At 36.8% G+C, this 17,099-nt stretch overlaps 1 protein-coding gene across 3 annotated transcripts in view; it reads left to right on the forward strand.

Moving 5' to 3' along the window:
- LRRTM4 (leucine rich repeat transmembrane neuronal 4) overlaps nucleotides 1-16,664 on the forward strand; it is a 679,468-nt gene extending 662,804 nt beyond the window's left edge. For all 3 annotated transcript variants that reach the window (XM_069494723.1, XM_069494724.1, XM_069494722.1), the window contains one exon: nucleotides 15,427-16,664. In XM_069494723.1, the coding sequence (XP_069350824.1) occupies nucleotides 15,427-15,648 (222 nt within the window). In that variant the 3' untranslated portion in view covers nucleotides 15,649-16,664. The remainder of the gene's footprint in view (nucleotides 1-15,426) is intronic.
- The last annotated feature ends 435 nt before the right edge of the window (nucleotides 16,665-17,099 follow it).

The following is a 17,099-nucleotide window of genomic DNA, read 5'->3' on the forward strand; positions in this document are numbered from 1 at the left end:
TCAATTTTATCATCTTTTAAATGGGAATCATATTAGCACCCAAATCATAGAACTCTTGTGAATGCTAAATGCCTTAATTCACACCAAGCCATTCATAAAGATGGGTGGCACAGAGACATCACTCGATAACCGTTAGCAATTAGAACTGATGAAAGAATTTTGACATTCCCTCTAATTTAAGCAAACTGAACATGATGTTGAATGCCCATATTAATTGCTGCATGTAGGCCTGGACAACTAGTTAGAATGCCAGAAAGAGGCATTGCATAATCAAAAGCTTTAAGCAAGAGACAATTTAAGAAGGGGATTCCATAGAAAGGAGAGTAATGTTAAGGAAGGATCTGCAAAGGGTGGTGAAGAATTCAAGCCAAAACAGCAAGAAGCTGTTACCATCCTTCCCCTTGGCTTGAAGGGACAAAGTAAAGGTACAGTGTTATCAGATCTAGGGAAGAGTTGTAGTTGTGACAGAGGCTGTGTCCAGAGGGTTCATCTAAGAGGAGCTGTAGCCATAGTACAGGGTTGCTCAACGGTGGCATTTTTTTGACATTTTAGATCAGATCTTCTTTATTTGTCCTTTTTTTATTGGGAGGTGGGGGGTCCTGCACAATTGCAGCATGTTTAGCAGCATCCTTGGCATCTACTCACTACATGCCAGCAGCACTTCAGTCTCTACAACCAAAAATGTCTCCAGACTCCAGACATTGCCAAAAGTTCCCTGGAAAACAAAATTGCCCCAGGTTGACAACTACTGCTGTAACCAGCCACTTCAGGACTGTAGCAAGGCCAGAATGAGTGACAAGAAATAAATACTCCGACTTCTTCTATCACCACCATTTGCCTCTCATTTACTGAAACTAATCAAAGCCAGATAGCAAGGGAACTCAGTGAAGGAGACTAGTCACAGAACGAGCCTCCCTGGGCACAAGGCAAGGCAAAGTAGGGTGAATAAATGGCCTGAGGGGGTAAAAGGAGACTACAATACACAGTCCAAAGACATGCCTTCATTTAGAGTTACCTGATCCCCTTCATAGTAGTCATGACCCTTTAGGGTAACATACAAAGACAAAGGAACAACGTGGCTTGTAAAATCTTTTTAAATAGTATTGATTTCATGATCCCCAGTTGGATGCCATGAGAAATAGTGTAGATGGATGGAAATGCCTCCAGCATGAATTCCAAGTGGACATTAAAAAAGGAAAAAGAAGGGAACAATTCACCTATATATAACCCCATTCCAGCTCCTACCTAAGTACTACGAAGATCAGCATTTTGTGATGAAGAATGGGAGACGATGTTCAAGAAAGGATTTGAATCCTCAAGCTCCTGTAGACCCTGCCCTAAACTCAAATGTATTTTCTTTGGAAGGAGATCACATCTTGTGACAGCCAAGGTAATGATTCTTGGGGTCTTCTTTTCAGTCCAGAATCAATAAATTAGATAAATACCACTAAAGCCACTACTGTAGTATTAAATTGCAGATTTCACTCATCTGTCTTTCAAGAAATTGTTTCTGGATGTCTGCAGAAGAACTGACAATACTTTCTCACAAATGGTTTATCAGCTGCATCACATTTCTTGCATCGTTGTGATAGCATCTTCCTGTCTTCACGCAAAGCCTTGCAGGACTATGGCCACACCTGTGTTAGCAGGCTCAGGCTACTGAAACACAATACCACAGAATGGGTGGCTTAAACCACAGAAATTTATTTCTCACTGTTCTGGAGACCAAGATCAAGTACTAGCAAAGGTAAACTTCATTCCGAAGTCTTATTCCGAGGCTTGTAGGCAGCAGCCATCTCCGTTTGTGCTCACATGACTTCTTCTTTAGGCATGGAGGCAGAGAAAGGGCGAGAGAAAAAGAACTCTGTGATGTCTCATCTTGTAAGGACACTAATCTTTTTGGATTAGAGACCCAAACTTAAGAACTCATTTAGCCTTAATTATTACCTTAGAGGTCCCATCTCCAAATACAGCTGCACAGGGGGTGAGGGCTTCAACATGTGAGTTTTTGGGGGACACAACATTCAGTCCATATAAGTGCCCCACAATAAGAACACCACTAGCTAGGTAAAGGGTATAAGAACGCTGCTCTTTTCCAGAATAGGGAAGAAAGGACACCTTAGCAAGAGTGTGCCACCTTTAGTGCTTAGTGTGCCACAAAATCTTTCATGAAGCTTTTCATCACCTTCTGACCTCCCCAATCTGCTGACCAGCAGTAATAGACAGGAAGGGGATGCCATCTGTTATTTCTCTTTCATGCTCCTCAATCTTCCCAGTCTCTGCTTGACCTCCAAGTTCTCTCTCTACTATCCCTCACATTACATAAACTCTCCACTCATCAAGGGCATAGAGTTGGAAAGAATATTGTCTACATACACTATTAGCTTGTAGAGTTTATGTTAGCTAAACACAAACTTTCTGTTTCACCCAATGAAGTAAACTACAATTTTCAAAAATGCCGTGTGACTTATGGTTCTCATTAAAGAATCATCCCCTAGTTACTCCAAATCAATGAGGTTTTACTGCAAGTTCAGTTAAAAAGATCATGAGGCCTTTTCGTGTTTTTAGTAAGTTAAATACAAATTACCCATCATCCTGCCAAATGATGCTTTGGGTTGCTATATGGAAACCACATAAAATTAAATCCACCTAAGAATATTGTGAGCCCTTTTTCTATCAAAATCCCAATGCTAGACTCAGTTCCAAGCATCTTCCACTTCCCTGAGGCTAGGTCTAAGTTGATGAAGAAACTGTAAATTTATTTACATTAACTTATAATGTTTTGATTGGGCTTATTTCTAACTTATTATTATAAATAATAAATACTACTTATAATAATAAACCAGAGAATCACAATTAACTTGAAAATATAAAAAATTAGTAAATCCACTGAACATTCTCAGTAATATTCAATAACTATGCTTAGTAATTATTCGATGAGTCTTTTTGCTAAAAGACTATGATTTATCTGTGTTAAGATACAGTTCAGAAATAAGAACTTGCAAATCAAACTGCGAAGAGCAGTAGGAAATTAGAAATCTAGGCTAAGTACCCTCACTACGGTCAAACATCCAAAGGTCAGGATCCGGGAGAAGCATACTAAGCTAGAACACAATAGTAGATTATAAGTGACCTGCTCACATAGTGACAAGTACAGGATATCTGAATCAGAATAAACAGCTGAGGAAGCTACACGCATTCACTGAAGTAGTGTGGGAAAAGGGGTTCTTAGTAATGAAATCACGGTTTACGAGGTCAGGGTAAAATTTTTGGTAGTAAAAGTAGAAAAGAAACTTTGTGCAGAGAGAAACAAAAAGAATCTTATCGGATTGGTGTAGGGAAGGTATAGATGTCCAGAAAATGTTACATTTTGGGTGATGGCCAAGAAAAATAATGAAGTGCAGCATAGTGAATTTATTCAACTTCTCTGACATATGTCAAACAATCCAGCTACTCAATTTAGCTTCATTCAGAAATAGGGACTAATGAAGGCAGTTTGTACAGCTAATACTCTGTAGGGGTGGGGAAGTATAGGCACGTGAACATGGGGGCGCATGTAAATAAGCCCTGTGATCTTTGGAATGGGAAGCAGCTGGAGTTAGGGGGTGGGAGGTGGAGGATGAAAGAACAGCTCCTTTAAGCTAGTCTCCATAGTCTCACACGTGCAGATCATCTCCTCCTATGATTTACTACCACAAATGGCTAATTTAATCAAATATGGACAGATGCTTATTATTTCCGGTGTCAGAGGACACCCTTTTATAGATCCCCCTGTGTATGTGAGCATCAGGTTTCTTTAAAGCAAAAATGAGTTTAATGATCCTTCCCTAAGTTTCTCCTTGTCATTATTGCTTACTTGCTAACACTTTTGGGGTGTAATTCTTTTTCTTCTCTTTTAAATTTATCACTTGATGGAAATAATTGGGAGGTTTGAATATTTTTCAACAGCGAGACTCTTTATTAGCTTTTAAGTAGATAAAAATATCCTTTCTTCCCCATAGTGCAAAGTGGAATGGGCTATTACTACCATCCCAGTAAATTAAATTACTTAAAAAAAAAAAAATCAAAGGAATAGATTGTGAAAATGTTTAGCCAAAGGAGTTCTCCAGCTGACTGAACATTTATGGGCACTTTGCCATCAAGGCAAGGTAAATTCACCTACAAGTAGCTATTTAGAAAACATGTGTATAATGATGGTTGTTAAACTTACCCAACTGAATTATACCTAACTTTAGACAAAAGAGTACAATGTACGGGTAACCAAATTGATTATGACTAAAAGAATGGCAGTATAATCACCAAGAAGAATATGAATACGGCCAAGTGAAGAAGCTCAAACTGGGGAGACAGAATAATTAGTAGTAATTAATTAAACTTAAGGAAAAGGAAAGTTTAGTCGCAGGCTCAAAAACACACATATAAACACCATGTTTGGTGGCTTCTGATTGGGAAGTAGTTTGCTTTGTTCTAAGTCAGGCAGCCTCCAGGCAGGAGAAGGGAATTAGGTACATTTTACTACACACTCCCTGCTAGGCCTACATTTTTAAAGGAAAGCAACCTAAATTTAACATTAAGGAGTGTTATTAACCTGGATTGCACATGTGAATCACCTGGAATGTTTTTGAAAAATAATGTGTCCTGGGCCATACCCCAGAAATTCTGATTTAATTGATCTGGGATGGGGACCAGACATAAATATTTTTTAAATCACTACACATGTGTCAAAGTGGCAGCCAGGGCTGGGAAACACGGCATTTAAGGGCAGTTTACGTGGTTGAAGAAATCCCAAATGGCTCCTCTTAGCTTCTGAATTAAGGGCGTTAGGGGTTGATTGTTTTGTTTGGTTTCTGAATCAAGGGCAGTAGGGGTTGATTGTTTTGTTTTGCAGCAGCAGCTGAAAAAGCAGCTGTAGCCATGACCTGTCCTTCCACTTCCTGGGGCTTTGGTCAGTCTCTACTGCTCATTACAAGGCAGGGATGGTTCCTTTGCAAGAAGCTATGGCAATGTTGGGCTGAGAGGTGAGGGTAATTGCTGAAGAGCAAGGATGTGAAATCCATTGTCTACAAGGGCAAGTTGTAGGTGAGGTGGATAGTCTAAAATTTGAAAAAGAGTAGTTTTTTGATATAGATCACCTAGGAAATGGGCTGCTTATAGCACATATGCTGCCAGGGGCCAGAGCAGCAGTAACAGAGGTGCTGTCTACAAATGGAGGCTCCACTGGCAGCAGGCTTTCTCTTGGTGCTTTGGGGGACATTTAAGCTGAGACTCAAGATCAGCATGAGCCTGCTACAGAGAACTAGAAGAAGGATAGCCCAGTGGAGGAGAATGGTGGATACAAAGGCCCAGGTATAGGAAAAGGATTAGTGAGATTGAGAAATAAAAAGAAGGCTTATTTTTGACTTTTAAACACACCACACACACACACGCACACACACACACACACGGTGGGAAAAGAAAAAAAACTGTTTATGATTAGATGACCTGTAAATCAAACTTATTTTTAAAAATCACCAAAGTTCTACTGGGCCTTGTCTTATAGGCCATCATACACCCAAGGGCAGGTTCACTGGCTTGAGTGTCCTGTAAGATCGTCTCTAAAAGGTCAATGGGCTTTTATCCTGCCAGAGTTATGTTTGAGCTAAATAACATGAATGGTGACTTCAGCACTCCCGCAGGAAGGGGAGTCTGACTTCCCAGAACCAAGATTATGTGAATCCAACTCTTTGTCTGGGATCCACTGACAGCTTTATTCTAGAGAAGACCTGGATCTTCACACTGCAATCTGCAATGCCCGCTGGCTGGGAGTGCTTTTCTCCCTCTGTTTTACTGATTTGGATTTTGCAGGCTGAACCACAGGGAAGTAGAATCAGGCTTGTCTTATTCTGTCAGTTCTTAATAAGCTCCTTGAGTCAAGTGCCCTGATTTCATTCTTCTTTATATACCCAGCACCTAGCACAATGCCTAGGTCATAGAAAACTGGCCCACAAGCTAAATGGTTTTCCCTTGTTTTAGTGGTTAAACAAAAAAAAGAAGATTAATATCTTGTAAAATTATGGACATTATGTGAAACTCAAAGTTCAGCATCTGGCATTCGTAAAAAAGTTTTATTGAAACAGAGTCATATTCATTCATGTACATTTTGTCAAAGACTACTCTCACCTGATAAAGGCAGAGTTGGGTAGTGGTCACAGAGTTCAGTAGTTACAATAAAGATTGTCTGGGTTGCAAGCCTAAAATATTTACTACTGGCTATTTACAGAAAAAGTTTGCCAACCTCTGTGATAAATATTTGCCATGTGAATGAATGAATACATAAATAAATGAACTATGATGGCATATTCACTTTTACATAATTACTCCTTAATAGTATAAACTCCATGGCAGAGATCCAGGCATTAACCTAGACCTTTACACATTTTATTTAAAGTATGAGACCAATATTATTTATGCATCCTTCTGTCATGCTATTCTAAACTATATTCAATCAGAATAAAATTTTAATTTCATTTTCTAAATGGACTTTTCCTCTTTTTGTAATTGAACATATATCTCAATGCTTCTTTTCATTGAGACTAGCCAGTCTCCCAAGAATTTCAGTTTAAAATATTAGATTCATGGTAGTCATTTCATTCTATCAAGCATGTGTATGTCCTTCTGGGGTTTTCTTTCTTCTGTGTCTGTCAGCTGGTTCTAAACTTTTACCTGGGATATGCAGTTCTGTTCTACAAAGTTATATGACTGGAAGAAACTCAATCACCTCCCTTATATGTGAATTTCATTTCTATCGTTGTTAAATAATCTCTAGGTTTATTACCCACTTGCACTGTCAGATTGAATGCGTTGGGAAGGTCTCAAAGCGAGTATATCTTCAAAAGGTGAACAAAACAGTTACATTCTGATTTAGCAGGATGCATGTTTTTACATAAAACAGGCTAAGGTCACTATGAACTGTTTAGCACAGATCCAAACAGAATACTACACAAACTCCTGTGGAAACTAGAATTGGCTACTCTGAACATTGGAACAAACAAAAGTGAACTTGAATGGAAATCTCTGTAACATCATTGATTATACTTGCCTAGCACTGGCATTCCTGCTTCAATTTCCTTTTTCCAAATTGCTGAGAACGGATTAAAACAAACATACCTTAAAGGGAATCTGCTATATGGGTTGATGTTTTTGTTTGTTTACTTTGGTATGATTTTAATTTTCCAGGAGAAACATTGGGCCTAAATAATAATCACCGCCTTCTGTTTTAGGAAAAACTTGTCTTCTGTATATCATTGTACATCATGGAAATTTCCACAATTTTTTTCATAGAGGAGAAAGTTCTGTGATTTGAAATTTTATCATCTACTTTTTAAGTACTTTGGAAGCAAATTTATGTAGATTCTCTTAAATAGAATGTTTGCTTACAACGTACTATTGGAGAGACCTTACTCTAATTCAGAGGCCAGAGCTATAGATGGAAAGCCTTTAGAAATTAATACCAGCTAATTAATCCAGCTCATTAGTCCAAAACCTCCTGAATGCTGAGAGTGCTGCTAATGTAATAAGCTTCCCAGTTAATGGAGTCAAAGCTAACTTCAAAGAACGGCTAGTACCTCATTCATTAACTTAATCAACTCTCTCGACACCTCATAGACAAGGTATCCTAGCAGGAGCAATAAAGATGCAAGTGGATGTTCTGTTCTGTTATCCCCTGGCTGACTTAAAAGTTAAAATTTGACAACCATGAGTGCACAAATAGCACACATTCCCACCTTTAAATAAAAACAGAACAAGAAAAACAAATGCTACAGAGTAACTTTTGTTAGAATGTAAGTTTAAAATGGTCTGAATAGTAGTCAATATAAAAAAACCAACATCCAGTGTGTTTACTATTGTGCATTTTACATGCTCTAGCTACTATACACATTTTACCCCATTTAAAAAAATGAAAGTGGGACACCAATTTGCACCATTATCTTTTTGTTTTCCTTTGAAAGATTTCTGACACAAAGGTCAATAAATTTAATGAATTATTTAACAAATTTAATAGATTACTTTTCCACATTTATTACTTATTCTATCTTCAAAAAAAAATGAGGAAATGTTGAGATCATTATCGTTCTTTCATTCAACAAATACATGAATACCTATTATGTATCCAATCAATGTTTTAGATGAGGAAGGTCAATAAGAATACATTTAAAATTGTTTCTATTTTAGTTCATTCATTTTTAGTAAATCTTGCCATTTTTCCTAATCTCTTGCATTTATGGTCTTCTTATAAATTCCTGAATCTTTTTTATTTCTAAAGATTTTTCTCTGTCATGGCCACTCTTTAGAGAGGGAGGTCCTTGTATGTAGCAACCATTAGGATGTCAGAGATTGGATGGGGCTCTTTTTAATGAAAGGTTTTGTTTGACTAATGAATCAGTTGACTGTGGGGTTGGTGGAGAAAGAAGGAATAGCTATTGGTGAAGGCAGATGAACCAGAAGAAATAAAATGGTAGGCAGAGAGATTTTGTTTCAGGAAGTTACTTGAAGAAGTATCCTCTTTAAATAGAAGGCTGATTTTCTGGTTCAGGCATGCCCTGGCTTTCCTTAGCATTCTACAATGTGAAGCCTGAGAGTAGAATTAGGCTCCTTCTCTTCCTGTGCCTCTAATTCTCTTTCTGATTTTACTCATGGTCAGGGAACTCCTCAAATCCCTGCCTTCTTCTCCTTCATCCATCCTGGACGTTCTGAGCTGGTGAGAGATTCATAGTTCTGCAAAGAGTTTTTCTCCAGCCCAAATCAGCTGTTCCTACAGCTACATTGAATTACATACTAGTAAATTTTTTTTAATCCATTCTCCTCTCCATCTTGCAGAGGTTTCTAAGAGTTTTCGTTTGGTGATGGCAAAACAAACAAACACACACAGAAAAAGCTAAAAATACACTTTAATTAAACTTTGTTCATTTGAATGGTAAATTGGAGATTTATTAGTCAAAGATCAAGGCTCAAATTTTCATCTCACTACAGAAAAATTTATTAACTTTTGAGCACAAGGTACTGTTTCAAAATGGTGTTTTAAAATAAGCTTTCCAACAAATACTTTATACATAATGCTTTGTTACATTGAAAGTTTTACTTTTTAATTAATAGAAACTAATGCTTAAATCACTGATGTTTTCTAATTAAGAAGTAGCTGGCATTAAAAAAAAAAGAAGAAGAATGTTTCATTGTAATATTGGATTAAATAATCAATTTATGACTGACAAATTGATTTAGATTCATTACTTATCTAGGGTCATTTTAAAAATGTTATCAATGTCTTCAGATATTCAAAACCCAACAAAGCAAAATTCATAAAAGGTAATTGTTAATTTAATTCCTTCAGTTGAGAAGTGAGGCAAGGAAAGTGTTTGTCAGAATTGTCAATTTTATAGTTCAGTCTAATGTCTCATGCTTTTTGGAGTGAAGTGAGGTGGCATAAAATTATTTAATAAAAATCATGACATAATGATATTTTGTAGGGCCAACAATTATATTCTACCTGTAAGGAATACCTGTGGCTTTTGTTTGTTTTTGTGGGTTTTTTTTTATTTGTTTGTTTGCTTTGTTTTTTGGTCAATGAGATAATCGACCATTGGTTATCTGGGAGCTGTCTTATCCTTAACAAAACTCCATCCCCATGACCAGAGCTGACAGATTGATTCAACTTAGTCTGTATCAGCATCTGAACACTATAAGTATAGTAAAATTGTTCAGGGATAGACAAGTAAGATGAAATAATCAAGATCTTTTCATTCTTTTCATACTTTTTTCACCTGGGACCACATAAGACAGTCCCTATTTGGTAGTAGAAGCTACTTTATTGGTTTTACTATATAACAAACCACACCAAAACTTATTGACTTAAGACAATAACCTGTGTTTGAGTCTGTGGAGATTGACAATATGATACGGGCTTAGCTGAGCAAACCTGCTCATCCAGGGCCTGCTGGGATTTTACACCCAGGCTCATGTGGTTGTGATGAGTTCCCATGGGTACCAGGGGAGGCTGCGTGGTCTGAAATGCCTCAGTCACTCTACACTGCCTTCATCCTCTGACTGAATAGCCTTGTCTTGTTCACAGAGTGGTGCCAGAGTCCTGGAACTCACACAGTGTTGTCACTGTGTTTTATTGGCCAAGAGAAGTCACAAGTCCAGCTTGTATTCAAGGCAAGGGGAAGTAGACTCTGTCTATTGATGAGAGGAGCTAAAAAGAATTGTGGTCATGATGCAATCTACCATGGTTGGAATATTTAAAACTTGGGAGCTGTCACAGTCTCGTGTTCAACCAGGTGTAACAAACTTTTTGGCAGTCAAGATACGAACATAAGGTGCTGAGATTATCAGGCATGTTTGACTGAGAGAACTCTGATAATCTTTGTTTTCTTGGGTTCAGTTGTTCCTAAGACTCAGTGATGCTTTGCTCATCCCTCAGTTTAGCTGTTAAATTCCATCTTGTATTCTATGAGCCAATCAACTTTCCCTTTTATCCAACTAAGTTAAATGAGTTGAGGTTGTCAGCTTTAATCAAAATTCCTGAAAAAAACCAATACCCAAACTTGCTTGCATATACTTATCCCTGTCTATTCTTGTCACATATTAATACAGCGAGTAGAATAAAGGCTAAGTTATATATTCATTTAGCTATTGTCCTTCATTTTTATATTAATTTTACTTGTAATAAGTGAAGTATCCATCTTCATTAAGCAATTCAACTGTATTGAATTCTTCATCTGGATTTATATGATGGTACTTTTTAAATGGTCTGAATAGTTAGACATTGCCCTTTAATTCTAGAAATTAGAGACCAAATGTCATTTAGGAAATTGAAAATCAACTTTTTATGACTTCAATTGAAAGAACTCATACTGAAATGTGAACAATGTTCATGAAAAGTTAATAAATAAGACTAATGATAGTTCATGGTAATTTTAGAATGATCAGACTCTTAAACTACTTACAACTAATGTTAATACCTTTGAGAAAAGAGGGTAACAATATTGGAATTTTACGCTCATAACAAAACTGAACTTCAAAAGCCTTTCATGATCACATATATCAAGAGTCCATTTCAAATTGCTCTCACATTTACTATACAGACACATTCATTTCTCATTTTAAATATAATTATTATGGATGTAAAATTAGGGGATCTGAATCAATTTGCAGATTTCAAAGCTCCCCATATCCCTCTGTAATTTCACCCTTCCTTCCAAGATTTAAAAACACTCCTTTTCCCTGACTTCTCTCTAAATAACTAACACTGGATGAGCCCCTGTAATTGAGAGGAGTGCGTTGTTTTTTACTCCCTGCAGCCCATTGAAAGAAAGACATTCTAAGCAAAGGGTAAATGATGTTTTTAGGAAACCAGAAAATACACTAAGGTTTCTAAGCTTCTTAGTGCACAAAGTAGGACCGAAAGCCTTGGCTAATGAGCCTGTCTGTGATCCCCCATGTGCTTGTGTCTCTTTGAATTAAAAACTGTAAGACAAAAGACAGAGCGTGTTTTTCCAGAAAGACACTTTCAGTGTTGATTAAAACTAGAATAGGAATATGTCTTTTTGGTGTTTTATTCTTTCTTGAGAATCAGGGAGTACTTTCAGGATGATCTGAAATTTATGGAGGTAAATGAGGTGTCACTGTTGTACCCATTCTCAGAGGAGTCACATGAAACTCAAGAAAATTAAAGTGACTTATAATTGGTCATAATAATGATTCCTCCCCTTTGTATCATATCTTAGGTTTAGTTTTAAAATATGCCTCTATAGAAGAAAAGTTTAAATGCGATTTATGTTGAAGTGCTTATATAAGTCGGAAATGGAGAAATTTCAGCATAGTGCATTTCCCCCAATGTTCCCTTTTATTCTATGTACCACACCTATTATCTGTAAATAAAGTGCAGCTTCCAATGCCGTCAATGAGCAGTCAAGCATGCTAACAAGGACATCCTTAAATAGTGTTGCTTTGCTGTGCTACAGAGTGGAGTCCATCAGAGAGCTGACGGAACAGGGGGACTGTTTTGAAGGCTCTAAGAACACATTTACAAAAATACCAAATCCACATTAGGCGAAACTTAAGGATACTTTGTTTTGACTACTGAAAAGGAAACAATGATACACACAGGGACGCAGGTGGTTAATGTACTGTACATTATTACTATAAAGCACAAGACCTCAGTCTCTTAGCTCCTCAGAAACCACAAATTCAGCTGATTACATAGTGCCCTACAGAATAGACTTTAAGAGTAAATGAGCAAACATCTCAGATATCCTTTCAAAGCTTGCCAATTCACTTGGCTTTTGAATTCTTGCCATTGGTTTGTTGTGCAGGAGGGAACTTTATAATGATTTCTACCCTGCAAGAGATTCTAAGCCTGTCTCAAATACAAACAGAGAAAATGGCATGAACCCTGTTTATTGCCATAAAAAAAATAAATAAATGAACTATTTCAACTGTAATAGCAAAACAAATTTTTTGAGTTCAGAAATGATGGAATCTATAAACCTAAAGCTCTGCAGTTGATGCAGATCCCTTGACATTTAAGTCAACTTAATTTGAAGACAAACACCATGATTTCTCAGCTGTGAAAGTGTTCTCTCCCATTATAGTCTAAGGGTTTTAAGTAAACATTGAAAATTCAACAATGTTCAGATGAGTTGATGGTTTTCATCTGCAGATTGACCTGGTTGGGCAGAAGCATCTGTAGGGCCCTGACTCCCTCTCACATTCACTGCTCACACATTTGTGGATTCAAGCATCTGCTCATTGCAGTGACTGAAGAAAGACTATTCAAAGTGCTACAAGACAGTGGACAGAACTACAACCCATGTTTAATGTTGATTTTGAGGTCTTTTAGTAATCTGGCTAATTTGGAGAAAATGAGTCATTTCTTTAAATGAAAGTGTGGAACAAATGTTCTATACCCAGTGAATGTGGCTGTCATTTGGAAATAATCTAGTGAATTTTTTATGTTGTTTTCAAGTTATGCTACTTCACCCATTAATAACAAGAAGTTAAGAATGGACTATACTGCTCTTAGGAACGTCTTTTTCGCAACATTCTCCCTGTTGAAATGTCAGAACAAAGTGTCTTCTTCCATTTCTATGCTTTGTCAGAGTTTTGGTGACCCATGACACCAATCACACATATCTCTACCTATCTGACACTCTGCAAAATCCTATGAGATTTCCTAAAATAGAACTTGCTGACAGACATTTTATGTCTAGATCTGTACTGATTTACAGAGAAAGGTATCAATGAGTAAGAAATAATAATTATAATAAAAGACAAAACAAAACTATAGATTTAGGGTGAGGTAGATTAGACCTAACTTTGTATGTAGTATCTAGTAATTGGGCTATGCCACTTTAAAATCTTTTCCTCTCTCTGTGTCAGCACAGAAATTAATGTGTAATATCTAAAATATCTCTATATCAATCACAATTTTGACCTAGTGTGTATTTTTTTCAAATCTCCTCTTTTGATAATAGAATTGTACATTCAAGATTATATCAATAACGTGTTTGATGAGAAATTCTATTCATTACTGTTTCTTAAAACACTTGCTGAAAATAGTGTTTACCTTCCCTTAGAAGTTAAAAAAAAAAAAGCAATATATATTGATTTAATTCTTTAACTCATTTTGCAAAATAGTTAATTAAATTTATATAAGTGAAGAGAAGAGGGAACAATAAAAACAGGGTGGGAATTTATCCAGGCTATTGCCAGTCACTGTAATCTGCATATTTGTTTTGATCAAGTATTTTTCAAAAACATCTTTCACTGTGTTTCCTAGTTAAAAAAAATCACGATGCGACCCACTATATATCATTTATATGCATGCATATAAATTTGAAACAAAACTCTTATGAAACTCTTACTCTTACCCTATACTCTCATATTTTCTATTCTAGTTAATTTAATTTTTAAAATGCTTATCTGGATTCACTAAATTCATTTCATAACCTACTAATGAGTTGCAATCTTTCATAGAAAACATTGCTTTAATCTAAATCTTAAAAAATGTTAGGAGGTGACTTTCATCTTAATAAGCACAGAGGTATTAAAAACATAATTCTCATACAAATAGTGAATTTGTGTCAAAATTGTATTCATCTCATTAATGAGGATACCAGCAAGAAAACATGAAGCTAGTTTGAAAATCATCTGAGAGACTTACATAGTATGTGCAGGAATAACTTCTGAAAATAAGTTTGCTAAATTAGATTTAAGACTGGTTAACTCCCTACAGAACAGTTAAGCCATAAGACCTCTGGTGGTTAACTTCTCTACAAAATTATAAAATCGAAATAACTTAATTTCTGCATATTAACTTACAGATATGGTCAGACATAGCCCAGTCAGGAGACAGATAACATATCAGTTATTGTAACAAAGAGTTTTTTTAAATAATTACTAAATATAGAGTTATTAACTAAATTAATGCAAAGCTAAAATACTGCCCATGGTATCACACAGAAAGCAACTGTAGGGAGGAGCTGCCATCTCTATTATATGTAGGGCTGAGGGAAAAAAGGGAAGTGTTGGAAACATGAAAACTTAAAAGCCTGGAGGAGAGTCTTTGTGAAGATTAACCTCCAACTTCTCTGGTGCTAGTGTTGGTGTCTCTTCTCTGTGGGGGCTTGATGAGATCAAACGCTGGATATACTGAAAATGTTGGAAAGACTACAAACAGCACCTGCTGTTGTGGGAATGAACTGATACAGCCAGAGGGAAGAAATGATGTTGGCGTAAATCTCTGGAGAGGGAAGAAACAGAAAGGAAGCCGTCAATGGGAACAATTATTAGAAATAATGCATGGGAAATTGTGATTATTTTTAAAATTTTTAAATAAAAGTCATATATGCCCATAATAAAGATTTCAACTGTATATAGACATCAAATGAAAAGTCATATATATACATACAAATGTATGTTTATACTTTTATGTACACAAAATGGATCATACTATCTTTTGTACCTTAATTTTTCCTACTTAGTATCACATCTTGCTATATTACAACAGGCTGATCCCCCCCCCAATCTTTGTAATGTCTACATTCAAATGCATGGACATACATAATATATATTAAAATTCTCTGGGCATTTAGATTGTTGCCAACTTTCTGTTTTGACAATAGCTAGCTACCTAGATAGATGGTAACACATTGAAAAATCACCGCATATGATTTTATATACAAAGTATCTAGATACATAATATGCTGGACAAAACAATATTTAGGTTCAACAGTAATCACTGGTTTGTTAAATTAATGTTTATTAGTAGTTCAGTAGTTGATAACTTGAAACAGCATGTAAGAGAACAAAAATGCAATCCGATGAGTGTTGCCTTATCTTTCCCAAGCATTTTAATAATCGACCCATCTTTCTCTTTCTCATACCCAGATGCCACACCACGTGAAGCCCTTGCCCTACTACAGCTATGACCAGCCCGTGATTGGGTACTGCCAGGCTCACCAGCCGCTCCACGTCAACAAGAGCTACGACATCGTGTCTCCGGAGCAGGATGAAAGCCCCAGCCTAGAGCTCGGGCGCGACCACAGCTTCATCGCCACCATCGCCAGGTCTGCAGCACCGACCATATACCTTGAGAGAATAACAAACTAATGCTGAAGCCAGCTCCTCATTAGGGACCTTGACGGGGGTGGGAGGGCCTTCATCTTAAAGGAGAATGGGTGTCCAAAGTCGTGCAATCAAGCAAGCTCATCGTTCCTGTTAAAACATGTATGGCATAGAGAACAGAACAAAACCAAACAAAACTGCTTAAAGAGGGCAGCGGAGGCACCTGCAGCATAGCTGGGAGGACTACAGAACTTTCTTTGCTTTAAAATATAAAACAAACAAAAATGCTCCCGGATGTAAATAGTAAGAGTGTCAAGTTCTTATAAAAATAGATTTCACCCTAGCTACAATATAGGTTTGTTTGTATATTTGATTTTTCTACAATGCATGGTTCCTGGGCTGGAGAACCACAGGGTGCAAATACACAAGGGTGGGTGGGGAGTTGGGGAAACCATACGGTTTTCCTTGTTAGGTGTGAGTAATTCTCACAGACTTTATTTCAATTGCTTTCATTTTATTTTTCCTTTAAAAATGCCGTTTGTTCTTGTTTGGTTTGTTTTATTTTATCTTATTTTTTCCTGGTCAAGTGATTCTGTTTCCAATTCGAAACATAGGCCTTATAGCTTATGTTGTACCAAAAGAAAATCTGTTTTACCACAGACCACAAAGAAAGAAAGTTGACCACAAGGTTGACAAACCACTGGAAGGAAAAAATCCAACAAATTTGTGTGGATGTCACTTCAAGACCCACGTTGTACGTGCTATAAGGAGTTTTGCTTTTATCCCATTGGCAGCCCCCGCTGTGTCGGAAGTCTGAGAGACCTGCGAAGACCTCCAACTGAGAAGACCAGCAGAATTATTCCCACGTGGACTAGGGGTATATGAGAACAATGGCCATGTGGTCAATGAATGAAACTGCCAAGCTGACAAATTTCTAAACACAAGCTAATGTGTAACATTGCTTTTTAAATTAATTATCAATTAGCTTTTGTGTAGTTTTTATCAATAAAAAACATTGAAAAATAAATATATTATTTTGTGGTCAGTATACCACAGCCCACTTCATGGTGTGTGCTTTATCTCTGTACTGTGGAATGCTTCCAGCCTACAACAGGGTAATTCAATAAGAACTAATCGGTATCTGTCAGATGCCTTCTGTGTGTTCTGTGGTCAGGTAGGGAGGCCCCGTGAGTGTAGAAAAGAAGTATGAGATGTGGCTTATGCCCTAACATGTCTCACAATTATTTTTACAGACATATGACCTTACTCTAATAAACTGTATAACAAAATAAGTAAAAAATAAATATTTAATCATAAAGAAGAGAAAGAACTGTGTAGAAATTGATTACTCTCTAGAAAGAAGGATAGTAATCACCGTTTTGTTTTTTTGTTTGTTTTTTTTGTTTTTAAGAGGCAGGGCCTGGCTCTGTCACCTGTTTTGGAAGGCAGCAGTGTGATCATAGCCCCCTGGAGCCTCCAATACCCCAGGCTCAAGT

Source organism: Eulemur rufifrons, chromosome 19 (assembly GCF_041146395.1).
Source record: "Eulemur rufifrons isolate Redbay chromosome 19, OSU_ERuf_1, whole genome shotgun sequence".
NCBI classification, from domain to species: domain Eukaryota; kingdom Metazoa; phylum Chordata; class Mammalia; order Primates; family Lemuridae; genus Eulemur; species Eulemur rufifrons.